This window comes from Podarcis gaigeae (genome assembly GCF_964106915.1).
Source record: "Podarcis gaigeae genome assembly, chromosome: 15".
NCBI classification, from domain to species: Eukaryota; Metazoa; Chordata; class Lepidosauria; order Squamata; family Lacertidae; genus Podarcis; species Podarcis gaigeae.
In genome coordinates this window covers 40,083,397-40,100,370 of record NC_139692.1, presented here as the reverse complement: position 1 = coordinate 40,100,370, position 16,974 = coordinate 40,083,397, and the positions used below count along the sequence as shown (strand labels likewise).

General features: G+C 44.5%; 1 protein-coding gene across 6 annotated transcripts in view; it reads right to left on the bottom strand.

The window, feature by feature from the left end:
- Positions 1 to 16,974, bottom strand: part of BCAS3 (BCAS3 microtubule associated cell migration factor) — a 454,783-nt gene that overhangs the window by 349,739 nt on the left and 88,070 nt on the right. For all 6 annotated transcript variants that reach the window (XM_083714443.1, XM_083714445.1, XM_083714447.1 and 3 more), the window contains exon 13: positions 5,040 to 5,133. In XM_083714443.1, the coding sequence (XP_083570569.1) occupies positions 5,040 to 5,133 (94 nt within the window). The remainder of the gene's footprint in view (positions 1 to 5,039; positions 5,134 to 16,974) is intronic.

Genomic DNA, 16,974 nt, shown 5'->3' with positions numbered 1-16,974 from the left:
AACTTTGCATGTCATGTGCCCTAGACATGGCGTCACCCCAGGGCATTGTGGGGAGTTAAAATGACAACTCCTAGACCCAGCCACCTTTTCAAAGATGACCCCAGGGCAGGCATCAGTAGTGAGCACTAACTGTACTCTCCAACATTTCACTGAGCAAAATAAGGACAGGGAATAGGAATAGCCATTCTCATAGCAAATATAAGAACATAAGGTGGGGAGGCTGTTGTAAAAAAAATAATAATTCATGCTATAGGAAGCATACCCCATAATACTTAGGGCATTGGAGGGTGTTCTGTGCACTGCTCAGCAGTCCTCACAACAAACCTTTAAAGTAGGCCAGTGCTAATTATCCCCAGATTGTACTTAAAAAGGCTGAGGGGACAGCAGTTTACCTAAAGCCACTTAGTCTAGAGAAGAGGTTAGACTTGGCAGCTCATGCCCCCCAACACCCTTCCTTTCCACTCCATCTCTGCATTATCAGGCATGAAAAGTTCTCCTTATATCGATGTTTTATGGACTTCTCCAAAATTCACTAGAATACCTTTTTAACAAGTAGCGCCGCTGCTTTTAAGAGCCCTATTATACAGCCTATGAAAATAGCTTTGCAGGGCCTGTATAATTGCTAACAGTTAAGTGCTAATGGCATTATATAAACAGGCTTCGAAGCGGTCTGTTCATAAATGCTACTCAGGGCAATATAAACCCTACATGAGCCAAGGAATCGGGACAGCAAAGACTTTAAAAAAAAAAGGCCATGAAGAAAACAACATGGAGGGGGTGATAATCTCTGTTGCATGGGTTTCATGAGTCATATCACATGCTATGATTTCCTGCACAGAAACGAACTTTGAAATCCCGCAATACGCAGCAGCAACCTTTGTGATGATGTGTGTTGCTGGAACCTATGACATTTCCTCTGGGAAGCCAGTTCCCCACTATCTGTCCAATAACCCCAACTCCCTGGAAGCAACAATAAGGTTTGGCCCCTCCAGATGCTGCTAAACTCGCAACTCCCATCAGCATGGCCAATGGCCAAGGATGATGGCAGCTGTAGTTCAGCAACAACTGGAGGGCCAGAGGCTCTCCACATACAGCTAAACTCTCTCTGTGTGCAAGGCTGAGAATCAGTGTGGTACCAGGGAGGCCAAGGGGCCGAGCACACAATTTTAGAGAGGGCGTGAATCAGGTGCCCCAGCGTGGCCCAGCCCAGTGCTCCTCTCTGGCCTCCAAGGGCCACGTTGGCTGGCTGTGGCCCCAGTTTGCTTCAGTGAGAGCGGGGTCACTCCAGTGGTGTCAGTGGCGAGGGCTGGGCTGGAGGCCTGGCACATGTGCCCGTCTGGGCTGGGCGCAGGCAACCGATGCTACATCACTGCTGTAACATCAGTAGCCAAGACACCCATCGCCATGGTGTGCTCTTCGGTTGGAATATTCCAAGTGCAACGTGGCAGTCTGTGCTGTAGATGTCAAATATTCTTCACCATTTGGGGGACATCCTGCTGCCGCTGCTACTCCACAGTATATGTACAGCATCAGAATGATCAGCGTTGCTTGACATATGTAATCTCAATAAAACTTGAAGACAACTGTCTGGTAGGCCAACTGCATTGTCCCCGTAGAGCAAACTGAAGGCGGCAAGATAGGGCCACAGATGTTCCCCACCCTTGGATTAGGTGATGAACCCTAACCTTTGCAGCTGGTACTAATTGATGCCACCTTAGGAAAGCCCTGTCTTACTCAGGAACCTGTGGAACTGTAGGAAAATTCCAAAACAACTCAGGCCCAGCAGACCACATAAAACCAATGTCCTATTAAACCGCTTGTGGTGGAAACAGACAGGACAGACACAATTACTTCAATAACTTTTGCCGTTATTAGCTCAGCAACTTGCTCATTTCCAACCTAAATTACAATATGTCTTTTAATAATGTACGCTCAATAATACAGGAGTCGCTTGCCCAGATCCTGGAGACCGGAGGCTAGACAAATCGCCCGTTTAGTCTAGCCTGGCCTAAGATGGAGCAATTGATTCTACTGGATAACAATTTAATCCTTTCCCCTCCTCCTCTTGTTATCAAGATTACACACACTTAGAATTCCTGGCAGAGCGTCATGTACAACATTAAGAGCTTGGAGGCCAATTCATAAACATCTTAATCAACCAGCCTCCTATGGTGTAGGTTCCTCCCGTCTGTGACGACCTCCCAAACTGTATTCCGAGGCGCCTTTGGTCGAGGAGAACTTGTGGATTTACATTTACAGGTCAGATGTGTTTCTATCAGGGTCACTGTAAGCATCCGTGATGTTTGTAAACTGTTTGGACCTCTTTAAATAAGGGAGATGATTCAAGGCTTAATTCCGCCTAATGAAACTTTTAATAGGGAAAAAAATCCTGTGGCGTTTGGCTGTGGATCTCACATACCAGGGTGCAAACGCACCTTTAGACTCACTGGGTGGCCTCTGGCAAAGTAAAAGTCAGCGGGTGGCAGGATCTGGACCAGCATGGGTTGGAATTGTTGCTGCATTCAAACTGCTGCTGAAACTCCCCAAATGACCCTGGGCCAGGAGCTCTTTCAGCCTAGCTTACATTACAGGGCTATTGGTTTGAATTGCTGCTGCGTTTGAATTGCTGCTGAAACTCCCCGGAAGACCTTGGACCATGAGCTCTTTCAGCCTAGCTTACCTCGCAGGGTCATTCTAAGGACATTGGCATTATTGCTCTAATGTATTTGTAAATTGCAAGGATGGAAGACCTGCAGCTCTCCAAATTATGTTCTCCAGATGCTGCTGGACTCCCAGTTCCCACCAGCCCTAGCCAGCACAGCCAATGGTCAGGAATAATGGGAGTTGGAGTCCAACAGCATCTGGAGGGCCAAGTGTAATTTATTTATTTTTAAGTGATGAATTATTTGGTAGTGATTACTTTTTTTGTAAGCCACCTTGTGCTCTAGAATTGGAGTGGAAGGGCGGGCCCAAAATCACCCCAATGAATTAATTAAATGGGGTCCTCCTGTGTGTGCTGATGTGAGCTCTTAAAGGAAAGGGTAGAGAAAAATAAATTGCTGATCATCTATTTTCTAAAAGTTTGTTTTTAATCCAACACAGCGAAAACAATGCTGGAGGCAGAAGTTATGAGTTACCAGTTTCTGAAGCCACAGCAGGCGCTGTGATTCTCCAGAGGCTTAACTTCACCCCCAGAGGTGCGCTCCATTGTCTCCTGAGACAGATGGGTGCCAACAACAATGTTTTAGATTGCAAGTCTGAGGGCAGGGAAGGTCTCATCACAGATAAATGTAAGGGGGGGCCTTTTTCAACTGAAGAGCAGGATAAAAATGCTTTGAATAAATGAATGAATGAAAGTGTTGACAAACAAACATGCTAACAAATGGGAGGGTGTTGATTTTTAACTTCTTTTGCAAAGCTGGTTTACACCTCCTTAGCAAGTCTACATCCCAGTTCAAAAACTGTGGCAGGCAGGGGCAAGTGCTGGAAATGGGGCACATGAGTGCAGAAGCCCCACACAGAAATACATGGCAAGATCTACAAATGCTATGATTAAAACACAGCATCCCCTTTCCCCACCACTATCTCCTGTCACAAGCAGTAAGAGCAACAGAACTCTGAGCCACACACAGTTACTAAGGAGTTCTGACATAACAGATGGGCTGTCAAGCGTAAGTCCAACTAGCCACTGTAAGCAGGGGAAAGAGAGGACATCCATTCCGTTTTTGTTCTCTGAAATGTGATTTCATCCCAAACCTCTTCGAGGCATTTTAATTCACTTTAAAACTCATTAATTTAGGCAAGCGGAAGCTCTTGATCTTCCACGGACCCTGTTTCACTGACCGCCATGCAGTCAATCAAAAAGTTATTACTCTTGTCGTAGGAAGGATAATAAACAAGTTATGCTGTCGGCTGGACGAGATTACACGGACAGGATGCATTCTACCTGCCCACAAGCCTTATTCAGCTGAAAGTAGGAAGGAGAGGGCCAAAGGTGCTTTCTTTGAGGCTTTAAATATCATTTTCAGATCACTTCTCTCCCCACCCATCACCGGGGGGGGGGGGGAGCACTAATACTAAGAAAGAAGTCCAAGTTACATCTCCAGGTTAAGCATTAAGTGCAAAAGGATAAGTGGTGTCAAATCTATGAGAATATTTGCACAAACCTCAAGAAATAAAATAAGAAAAATCTCTGTGCGTGTGACATCTGTTCCAACTGGAATATAACGGATGAGGAAACCTTTTATTAACCTAACTTTTCAGATACATTAATGCCCATTTCCTACAGATATTGGATGTAATTTCTTGACCCAGTGCAGATATAATGCTTCCAATATCTCAGAATGGTAAGAAGATGGACAGCAGGCTACAAAGTCGTGTCTTCCTTCCCCAGTGGCAGATATGGGGAACCATATGCCATAGGACGCCAGCTTCTATCAATCCCAGTCAGTCAGGGGCCATGGGAGCTGGAGTCAGTAACAACAGGATCGCTGCTGGTCCCCCATCCCTTACTCATGAACATAGGGAGCTGCCTTATGCAATGGGTTCATCTAGCTCAGGCATAGGCAAACTCGGCCCTCCAGATGTTTTGGGACTACAACTCCCATCATCCCTAGCTAACGGGACCAGTGGTCAGGGATGATGGGAATTGTAGTCTCAAAACATCTGGAGGGCCGAGTTTGCCTATGCCTGATCTAGCTCAATGTTGTCCTCACTGACTGGCAGTGATTCTTCTGGGTTTTAGACAGGGGATATTCTCAGCCCTACCTAGAGGTTCCAGCAACTGAACCTGGGGCCTTCAGCATGCAAAGCAGGGACTCTACACCTGAGCTGCATCCTTCCTCAAGGATTATATGTCTGCAACCCCACACCATGCCCATGTCTTTGGCTACTGACAAATGGAAATAGCATCTGACTTTCTTGGACTGGGATTTCCAGCAAGACTGCATTGAGAACCACAGTAACAGAAGGCTACACCCTCACCCCCGTGTTTGTAGCAAGCAGAATAAGATGAGATGAAGAGCAAACAAGTCACTTACCACTAGGGTTGAAAGACATGCAGCAGATGGGTTTCTCATGTGCTGGGAAGTGAGCCACAATGCCATCGCTGTCCGAGTCCTCGCTTACCAGCACCTGTGCAGTAACGGAAAGAACAGAAGAAGAGTGGCGTACCTGCATTTTATCCTCTTTACATTCACAGTCCAAGGGTTGTGGCAAAGTTATGTGTGTGTGTGTGTGTGTGTGTGATGCATTTATTTGCATTTCTGATATATTTCAATACAGGCAAGGTATAAACAAAATTAATATGAAAAGAAAAGAATCTCTGAAATAAATAAATAAAATAGAAATTTAAATAACAGAAAAACAGAATTCATTCCTTGACTGACTTCCCATCCTCTCCTTCCATGGTTCCTTATATCTCCTCCTTTCCTTGTGTTTTCTTGGTTCACCACATCTATCACAACTCCTTATTTTAACTCTAGTTATTTCTTACACTGCTGAGAATCTTACCATCCTTCTAGGTTGATCGTCTGCTTATAATACTTTTTCATATACTCAATAAAAAATATCCAGTCCTCCTTATGTCTTTTATCATTTTGATTTCTTGTTCTAACGATCACTCCCCAATCTTCACATATTCTAACAATTTGAAATGCCATTCTTCTTTCATTGGCACCTTATCTGTTTTCCATTTTTGTACTAATAACACACGGGTAGCTGTTGCAACATACAGGAATGGATTTCTCTCTTTGGTTGGTAACTTGTGCTGTTATTAAACACAACAAAAATGCTTCTGAATTTTTAGGAAATGATTTTTTAAACATTTTTTAAAGTTCATTATAGATCATTTCCCAATAGTTTTTAATTATGCTACACGACCACCACATGTGGTAAAAGGATCCCTCTGCCGTCTTACATTTCCAACAGTTACCCTTTGTTGATTTTGACATTTTTGCTGGTTTGTTTGGCATCAAATACCACCTGTACATCATCTTCATGAGTTTTCCACTTAGTGTGTAGCACGCCATAAACGTTAAATTTAATTTCCACGGTTGTTCCCATAATGCAAAATCAATGTTTTGTCCCACGTCTCTGGCCCAACTTATCGATGATTTCACCATTTCGTCCTTTGTGTCCCACTCAGGTAATAAATTATACATTTTAGATAATATTTTAACCCTGGAGCCTCTTTCAAGCTGCAAGTTTTGTTCCGCAAATCCACATTTTTTTATCTAACTTAAATGATGCATTCAACTGATGGTAACTTAACAAATCTGCCACCTGATCCTTTATCTCTCCATACTCTTTCAATTTATATTCCTCCCTGGTGACTGTTAGCAAGTCTCTATAATGTACTCCAATTTGTCTGTGAATAATTTTTTTTCCCTTGCAAGGGCTTCTGTTGGTGACAACCACATATGTGTTTTCCTTTCTAATAAGTTCTTATATTTTCCCCATACCCTATACAGTTTTTTTCCCCTAATTATGTGGTTTGAGAAACTCTTATATATCTTGCTCTTCCTGTACCACAAGACAAAGTAACCTGTTTTTATACTGTCACGTTCACAAGAAACTCTACACAGAAAGCAAAGACAGAAAAAATGGCAAGTTCTACACCAGGTGGAGGGAACTTGAAGCCCTGTAAACATTACTGGGTTACAAGTCCAATCTTCTCTGGCTACTGGCCATCCTGGCTAGCTGGGGCTAATGGGAGATGGAGGCTAGCAACATCTAGCAGGCTGCAGGCTTTGACCTTTCTAGCAAAAGGAATCACTTCCAACCAACCTACTGAAGGCTGAACCACAGCACCTCTCCCTGTAATGTGGAGCCATGTGAACACACAATGTGCCCCTGTTGTGTGTTTCCTCCACCCTTTCTCCCTAGCATGTAGTTATGAAACCAATAATGCTGGAGAGAAGTGGAGGAAACACACAACAGGGCCACATTGTGTGTTCACATGGCTCCACATTACAGGGAGAGGAGCTAGGAGTCAATATGGTGTTGCTGCTGCTGGATAGTGACAGCCCTGCATTGCCTGTTCTTGCTCAAGGATAGCATCTCCAAGCCCACCCAACCCTTGGCACCACTGTGCTCATCCATTTCCCTCTTCCAAACGCTTGTACAACACTATAAACATGAACATGCAACATCCTCTGCCTGTGCCAACCATCTAAGGAAGAATAAGTAGCACAGAAACATTTCCCAAGGCAAATGTTTCAGAACAAAGCTGGTAGCTCTTCCATGGCCATTTGGTGGATAAACTCAACCAGAGATGACATACCTTGTTACTGCTGTGTACTGCAATGCAGCCAGGTAAGAGCCACCTGTGGTGCAAAGCAAGGCAAGGTGGGCAAGCCTCAGGCAATACACAATACACAAGAAAGGTTCAGGCTGGATGCAAAGTCCAGGTTGTGTCCTGGGAAACAGAGCTCTGAAGTTGCTCCAAAAAGGAGAAAGCTAAACCTGAGGCCTTCTGTAGGAGTAAGAGCAGGTGCAGCCTGATTGTTAGCCCCACCTGTGCTGCAAGATGCTATTCTGCTTAAAGAAGCCCAGCCCTCTCTGCTGATCTCCTGCTGTGACACAGCAGAGGAGCCTTGGGTCTTACTGGTAATTCTGAATTGGAGCCTCTGAGTCAAAGGCAGACAGTGTCACATTCTCAATCTAGGATCGGTGCTGGCCCTGCAGGTTCATTTGACAGTAGCACATCTGGGACTGGCCCTGCATGCGCTTGGCTCTTCTGCTTCAGAGTCCTCGCCCTCATCCCCTGATGATAAGGAATCAAACCTCTGGGTCGTGATTCTATCATGACTTCTGAGCACAGAATGGCGTTTTCATTTGGGATGCTGCACAAAAGGAGGAAGGTGAGTAATAAGGCTGGCCCAAGCCATTTGCTCCCTGATGCGAAGGACAAGATGGCACCCTCTCCCTGCTTCCCTGCACAGGGACCAGTGAGACTGGCAGCTGAATTTTACTTCCAACACTGGTGACATACTGCTGCAGCTGAGGCAGCAGACTAGTTTAGGGAGCTTAGGGCAGACTGTGTGGCTCCGTCCACTAACAGAAATGCCTGGAGGAAATGGCTGCCCCTCAGGAACTGCCACCTGAGGCCACTGTCTTATTTTGCCTAATAGTAGGGCCAGCCCAGGTAGGTAGACATACAGATGTTTCAAGGTATAGCAGCAACTTGATCACAACAAACCAATAGGGGCCAGTTTAGAGCTTGGCATCCCTACCACCTCTACTCCACCCCTTTTCAGTTTTCTCCTGAAGGATGCATTTCCCCCCCCCCCTCTGAAAACCCATTACCCCTTCTCTATGAAAAATGGCATTTAATTAATATTATTTAGTAGAACATCCCTGTTACGCTCTGGACATGAAGGAAACCTATTTGAGAGTGCATCAAGAGAGAAAACGCCAGGACACCAGGGGTTGGACTAGATGACCCTTTGGGTCCCTTCCAACTCTAAGGTTCTATGACACCTTCAGGCTTCCATGAACTGTTGGCATAACTGTATCTTTTTGTTTGATTCCAACATTAACAGACAGGACAATATTTGGGGCCTGGATTGAATTAGAGAGGAGAATTCCTTTATTTAATAGACAGCAGCGGGGGCTTTTTAAAGAAAAAGAAAATACATATTCTGTCATCGGTGGCACAGATTTGCTGGGAAGAGTTTAGTCATGAGCAGATGGGATGAATTCCCTCCTAGGTTTTCACAGGAGTGATATTAGACACCTTGGCTTTGAAGTCCAGACAAGTTCCTGACTTTTCATCAGATTTTTGCAACTGTCCATAATGGTCAGTCACAGACTGGCTTGGGAAGAGGAAAGGCCATTAAACGGGATCATCAAACCCAAAAAAAGGAGACTCAGTGGGCATGATGATATCAGAGAAACATCCAATGAAGCTAAATGCTCAAAGATTTAGGAAATATGAAAGAAAGTACACCTTCACGCAGCACACAGTTCAGCTCTGGAACATGCTCTTGCAGGAGGCAGTGACTCCCAGCAACTCAGAGGGCTTTAAAAGATGATTGGAGAAATTCGTGGAGGGATAAGGCTATCAATGGCTTCTAGCCATGATGGCTGAGCTCTCCCTCCATAGTCAGTATTGCTTATGAATACCAGCTACTAGAAACCAGAGGAGAGGAGAGTTGCTCTCCTGCTCAAATCCTGCTTGCAGGTTTCCCACAGGCATCTGGCTGGCCACTGGACTAGACGGGCCATTCACTATTGGTTAACATGGCCAAGCCATGTTCAAATTCAAAGTTACTGTGCTGCAGTAGATAATCCATATCGAGGTCGCTGGCCTGATTAGACCTAACGCACTTGGACGGGACAGTCCTCAAACAGAGACCTTCAAATGTTCTTTGTATTGCATGGACACACAATCCAAGGGTAAGGGACCTTTGGCCCTCCAGATACCGCAGAAGTACCACTCCCATCAGCCCTAGGAAGCATGGACAATGGCTAGGGGTGATGGGAGTTGTAGTTTGGTGACATCTGGACGACCAAGGATTCTCCACACCTGTTCTAGGCCTAACTGTACATTACTTGAACAAATACATTTCTAAGAACAAGGTAGCTTCTAGAAGCTCCAAGAAAGCCCCATAACCATTTCAGGTTCTGTACATTTCCCTCAAGCTCAGATGCCAGGCTGTAAAACAACACGCACACTCCATATCCAGAACTCTCTCTCTTAACAAGCCAGCCTTGTAGATGTCAGAAAAGGCAAGTAAATAAGATGATCCTCTGTGGTACAGAGAAGCCGCACTTGGGCTTCTGGAGAGATCAAGCCCTTAACATTGTTCCTTCCCCCACGGCAGCACCACCTTCTTCCGACCCCAAAGCCTTGGCCTGTCGCCGCCATCCCTGAAAGCGCATTAAAAAAACTCTTTCAGAGGCAAGGTTCATAAATCTGACCATTATCCTGCATAACGCACAGGAACGCAATATTTCCTCAGTTATATCTCCTCCGATCAAGAAAGGAGAAGCAAGTAGGCACTCAAGAAATCAACATTAAGTCTCCCTTCTGTCAAGACCCCCAAAATCACCACTTGTCTTGTCAGCTGCTCAACCTCACTTCCCCAAAGAGAGCTGATGATTTTCAAAAGGGAACAGATTCGACCTCAAGGGCTTAAGTGAATACACTCGCCTCCATCAACTGACTGGATTAAAGTTCAACAGAGAGACTGACATTGCTAGACAATGGAGGACACAGATGGAACGTCCCTTTAAAACAGGAGGACAAATGATTATAAAAGACTAACGTGACCTTCAGGTGTCCTGAGAAAAAACCCAAAGAACTGAACTTGCTTGCAGTAAAGGAGACAGATTTAGAATTGTGGTACAGACACACACATTGCAAGGCATCCTGGTTTTATTCTGTGTGATTTTTGGCCTGCATTGTGCCACAATTAATTTACCTCACATTTTTCTACCTCTTGACCATTCCCATATATGTATTTATTTAAGAATTTCTGTGCCACCTTTCAAAACATGAGAGAGTTTACTCAAGGGGTCTTACATTAAATATATATGAAGAGGTAATTAAAATACCAAGAGGTAAAAGATCAGCAAAAATCACCTTGGATCTGCAAACCAATATATACAATCAAATATATAATAATAAAATGCAAATATATATGAGCAGTATTATTTTAATATCCTGACCACCTCTTCACACAAAGACAGATTGAAAAAGGAAAGTCCAAGGCTCACCTAAAAAAAGAAGAAGGTGTCAAACATGCCTTTTGAGGGAGGGTGTTCCCAGGGACATGAAGCCAACACTAAAAAGGCCCTATTCTTTAGGCAGGGTCATCTGGCTCAGCTCCTAACTCTGAACAATAATAATAATAATAATAATAATAATAATAATAATAATAATAATTTATTATTTGTACCCTGCCCATCTGGCTGGGTTTCCCAGCCACTCTGGGCAGCTTCCATAAAAACCAGAAATACACTAAAATATCACAGATTAAAAACTTCCCTGAACAGGGCTGCCTTAAGATGTCTTCTGAATGTCAGGTAGTTATTTATCGCTTTGACATCTGATGGGAGGGCGTTCCACAGGGCGGGTGCCACTACCGAGAAGGCCCTCTGCCTGGTTCCCTGTAGCTTTGCTTCTCGTAATGAGGGAACCGCCAGAAGGCCCTCAGCGCTGGACCTCAGCGTCCGGGCAGAACGATGGGGGTGGAGACGCTCCTTCAGGTATACTGGGCCGAGGCCGTTTAGGGCTTTAAAGGTCAACACCAGCACTTTGAATTGTGCTCGGAAACGTAGGTGTTTCTAGGGTGGTGGAGCTGCCCATGGGCCGTTTACTGGCCTGTTCTATATCCTTCCCCCCCCCCCCCGATTGCCTATTGAATGGTAACAACGGACTGGGATTTTCTGATAGACTGGGTCCTAAGTCACATGACTGAGATGAAAATGGTTTGGAATAGGTGGAAGTCTGTCTTTGCCTCATCTGCCATGCCCCTGGAACACCCCTTTTTGGAGACCTGCACGGGGGTATCTCAAGCTTATCCGGGGTCAGGGACTGGTGTAACCCTGGCTCAGGTTATGAAAAAACAAGACCCGCCAGATCCAAACTCTCTCACCCCGGGTTTGGATTGTGCTGCCAGTGGGTGTACCGCCCTCCCAATGCCCTCCAGACACCCGGCTCCACTTCATCAGCCTCAGTAGATTCTGCAATCCTGAAGTCTACCCACGTTTGTTTGTGGCACAGAACATATTTAATTGAGCATTGAAGTGAAGTAGATGCCTTTCTCCTTCATTTCTGACCTGCCTGAGTGCATTGGATTGCAATGCCTCATTTGATCGGTGTTTGATCTTTTCTTACTGTATGCTGGAGTGGGTTGTGTTGTGTGTGTCTCCCCCCCCCCCCCCCGCTTAAATAAAGAGCAACAGAAGGCAGACTAAACAATTTAGGAACCTAACCCAGGAATTCAAATATCGCATGAACCCTTGTAACCACAGCAGCATCTTCAACCGTATTCATCCATCCAGACGGGTCGGCGTTTGAAATTTCCTACTGCTGAGTTGTGGCCCTTACAGGATTGCTATGTTTCGAGTTCCCATTTACGTTGTTGGCATTGTGTTGCGCACATACTCCTGAAGAGGGAAATGTGTATGTGGATCAACTGAATGAAGCTGAAATAAAAGACAAGACAAAGAGCCGTTCCCCTAGCTTTAATGGTGCCCTTTAAACCAAGCTTTAAAGACATCTCTAGCCTGGTAGCCAGAGGCGACAAGAAATTTCATGCAGGTGATTGAGAAGGCTAGGGGAGAAAGGGAGAGAGGACTCCTTAAAAGAAGGCCTGGATTGAAAAACTGCCTTCTGTACAGACCCTATTGGGTGCTGAGATCGGCAGAGTGGGCCCTCTTGCTGGTTCCTCCGCCCTCATAAGGCCAGGGCCTTCTCTGTGGCAGCCCCTAAACTGTGGAGCTCCCTCCTCATAGAGCTGCGTCTGGCACTTTCATTGTACAGCTTCCAGAGAAGGTCAAAGATGCACCACTTTACCCTGGATTTTTGACACTTGAGCTGTATATATATTTTAGGACCCATCTCATTTTTATGATTGTAAATTGTTTTTAATTTTGTGCTTTAATTTTGCGACCCATCCAGGGACCTTAGAATGAAGGATGGGCAATACATAGATAGATAAAAAGTAAGTATTTATCCTTCTGCTTTTTTTGCAGCACCAAATTGTTTTTTTTTTAATTGCAAAGCCCTCATCTGTCCAATCTGACAGAGCCAATATAATGTCAGCTTCAAAAATTTTAAGATGTTCAGCAGCAATAATGGGTGGAGAAAAAAGAACTCTGAAAGAAAAACAATGAGCACCTCAAAACATTTATAGCTAAGGTCAAACATCAGTAGGGAGAAGGAGGAGGGGGAAGCTAAATGTGATAAATCTGCAACGTTAACAGCTGCTTCCCTTTTAATAGAATCCAGCGTAAACTCAGAGCAGCCTTTGGCTTGGCTCGAGCCATTAATCTGCGACAAAAATGTCTTCTTGAGAAAAAGCAGAGCCCCTTTAATAAAAGTTAAGGCAGACAGTATTGGGTTCAGAGGGAATCCTGTTGCTTTTTTATATATAAAGAAAATTATTCAATAATAAGTGCAGATAGAAAGCACACACAGAAAAAAAAACCAGGGGAAGTCAACACTGAGGGTAGCAGACTGTGTTATCTGCAAAAAGAGAGTTTTGCTGTAAATAAACACTGGCGACAACATGGGCTAATGAAAGTCTACATGGTAGGTTTAAGTTTTATTGTTGGGAGGTCATTTATTTGTTAAGTTCTTGGCCTGGGGCCCATGGATGGCTTTTCTCATAGAGTCTTGATACTTGATAAGCATCTTTCATTGGCCATGGTTTTTTTTCCTTTTTAAAAAATCAAATCCTTAAACTGAATGAAAATTAACTTTGCATGTTGCTGCTATTGGCCATGCCTCTCTTCCCTCACCAAATTTTATTGTCTTCTATATTACAATACACTAATAAAGGGGTTTGCGGGGCAGTGCGGGGGGGGGGCAGTTGCACAGAAAAGCGTATTCTTTTTTCAACAGCGTATTCTTTGCATACAGTTAGAAGCTCTGCTTTCACGCGAAAAGCAAAACTTGGGAGGATGCGAAATAAAGAGGAAACTTCAATGTTTGCATCTCTGCTTATTAAATCTATATACCACCCTTTCTCCTCAAAGGGTGCCCAAGGCAGCTGGTAACATTAAATTTGATAGGGCTGTACTCAAAACAATCATTAAAGTGATTATTTAAATCTGCAGTGCCCCGAATGTTCCCTTCCAGGTGCCTGGACAAATAAATATGTATTTGGATTTTGCCTGAAGGGTAAGTTTATCAATGGCTATGAGCCATCATGGCGATGGTTTACCTCCACTGTTGGAGGCAATATGCCTATGGATGCCTGTTGTTGGGAAAGTCAGGGGGAGAGGGTTGCTGTTACACTCGGGTCCTGATTGTGGGCTTCCCATTGGGGCACCTGGCTGGCCACTGTGAGAACAGGATGCTGTGCTAAATGGACCACTGGCCTGATCCAAGAGGACTCTTACTGCATTCTTAACATGGGCAGGGAAGGGGACTGGCAGAACTCCCCAACATGAGGGAGTTTGCCCCCCAAAAGGGCATCTGTGACTAGGCAACCATTGTCTAACACACTTCTGGAGGGGGGGGGCTGGATTTTAAACCCTCCGTCATTTTAAAGCACCACGCAGGGCTCTGTGACTTCAAAGCACCCAAACACCGAACACATCACTGTGACATCAGGTGATTGACAGCTGGGCAGTCACAGAGGCCAGAATCTGATAAGGATCTAGTCTGTGGAGCCAAAAAGAGTATCCCAGCCTTAGTCTTTGCAGATTGACAGCAATGCAGATTGGTCTGTTTTAGCTATTGGCGTGTGTAGAGGGGGTGAGTTTTGTCAGTATGCTAGTTGAAGTGTCTGCTGCTGGCTGAATTGTCTCCATTTTATGCCAAGTTGGATTTGATAGCTGGATTTTAAATCAATGAACTATTGCCGGTTCAGCTTTATTGTTTTATTATTGAATCGTTGGTATGCTATGCTCTTACATTTTATTCCGCTTGATGTGGCATGTCACCTGGAGGATTTTCTTTTTATTAGGCAGCTCAAAATTGGAAATAAATGCATACATAAAAAGAGCTCAAGGTTCAAACTAGGAATCTCAGTGCCCAATGACCTGGCCTAGTGAGTCACTTGTGTGGGCTCAGAATTGCTGCCGCCTTCAAGCACACAGGAAGCTGCCTTATACCAAGTCCTACCTTACACCAAGCTTCTAGCCCTCATGGCGGCACAGAGATAGATTCTGAAAGATTGTGGGCAATGCCTTTTGAAACAAAAGCCAGAGGGCTAACAGAGTAAGCATTCCAGTGTTGGTGTGTTGGTTATGGGGTCCTTCATAAGAAGCTAGAAAGCTGTCTTGTTCTGAATCAGACCAGTGGCCTATCTAGAGCAATACTGTCTACACAGACTGGCAGCAGCTTTACAAGGTTTTAGGCACGGGTCTTTCCCAGTCCTACCTAAGCACATCAGGGTTTGAAGATGGGCCCTGTTGGAAGTTTGAGAGCAACTCAGCTTGTACAAGAGGGGTTTGTGTGGAGTTAAGACAGATATGGAACCTCCCGATTTCCAAACTATCCCTGTACCTTTATCTCTATGCTGACTTCTCTATCTCTTTGTTATTTAGAAAGATACATCTAAGTTTGCATCCTGTTTATAACTTCTTGCTCCTCACACCTATCTCTCAGACCACAAGATAAAAAGTCATCTTTGAACTACCCTCCAAGAGAACAAAGGATAAAGATGGCTGCATTGTTCTTCTCTAGACCAGTTAGACTAAAACGAGGAACTTTTTCTACCAGTCATGTATTTCCTATGATAAACTACTTCATTATGTTGGGGTGTGTGTGTGTGTGTGTGTGTGTGAGAGAGAGAGAGAGAGAGAGAGAGAGAGAGAGAGAGAGAGGGATTCCAACAGGTAAAGTCTCCTCCTTAACCAAAATTCACAAGACAGGCACTCTTACTCTTCTAAAGTTATCCCAACAGGCCCTTTTGTATTCACTGAGATACAACCCTTCCGCATTGGACCCTGTGATTGGCAGGCAGTGATTCACACAATATGGTAAGCCAAAGGGACTGTGCAAATTTGAAGACTCCCAGAGAGAAGCTTGCAGCTGCTTTGCCGCTCCTTGGTTTTTCTGCTCCCTTGCTGTGCAGCGCATCGTCCAAGCCCAGGCTCGAGGTTAAACTCTTTCTCCTTGCTAACCACAAGCTGTAGCCGAGGTTTGCTCTTTGTGGAGCAGAAAAGCAGTCCACCTGGTCCACATCAACCATAGATTGGCTCACCATGGCATGTGAACAAGGTTCATTATGAAGCTTCTGAAGCAGCCACATTGACCTTCACATTGACCCACATTGACAGCCAGGACGTTGACCTTCTGGTCAACAGGACAGCATCGTCCAATCACTGCACATCGATTTCTGCGCTCTGCTCTGCACTGAGTTACACCGCATTCCTCTAAATTTCAGCCAGTGACGGGTGGCAGAGTGGATGGCTTGGAGAATACACCCTCCGGGCCTGGGTTCGAGTACCTAGCCTTAGCAAGTGTAGGTCTATGCATGCTTTGACTTACTGGATCAAGGCAGACTTCCCCAACTTGGTGCTCTCCAGAAATTTTTGACTATTAGCTCCCATCAGCCCTGAAGACTCTGTTGGCTGTGACTTATGGGAGTCGTAGTCCAAAACATCTGGAGAGCACTAAGTTGGGGGAGGCTGGGTTAGGGCAACTGTTGCAATAAAAAAATATTGCTCCTTTTTCTTTCTGTTACCATGCATTTTCCATCAGCTATACAAGACATTTAGCAGGTTTAAAGTGAGGTCCAAAACTGCAAGGCTTTTGAGAAAGGTCATTATTTCAGACCAACTCTGGGTGGTCCCACCCAATGAATTAATTAAGTCAAAAATCAAAAGGTCAAAAGAAAACATCAGTCCAGCCACTAAAAGTTTATGCGTTTAATTTCAATTAGGGGAAGGGGGGCAGAAAAAGAGGAAATCTGTATATCTTTGTTTTCACTCATTTCAACTAATTGATGGCTCCAAAGAAACGACCATTACATCTAACTGAAAAGTTTGCTAACACTTCATTAAAAGGAAGTTTAAACAAGCTCACAAACCTTGTTAATGTATTTGGGTTGACCACAAAGTTGTTTGGGCTTCTCGGTAATTATTTTTATTCAGCTTTCAAATATAAACACAACAGCCAAGTCCAATAATTCAACTATATATATATATATATATATATAACCTGATGCTACAGTTCTGTTTCAAAAACTACCACTGTTGGGGGCTGACTACGTAAACTGCTACCACAAGCAATTTTTCACAAAAAGGTGTCTGTGCTGAGAAAAGTTCACTAAAATATTTTCCGTCCAA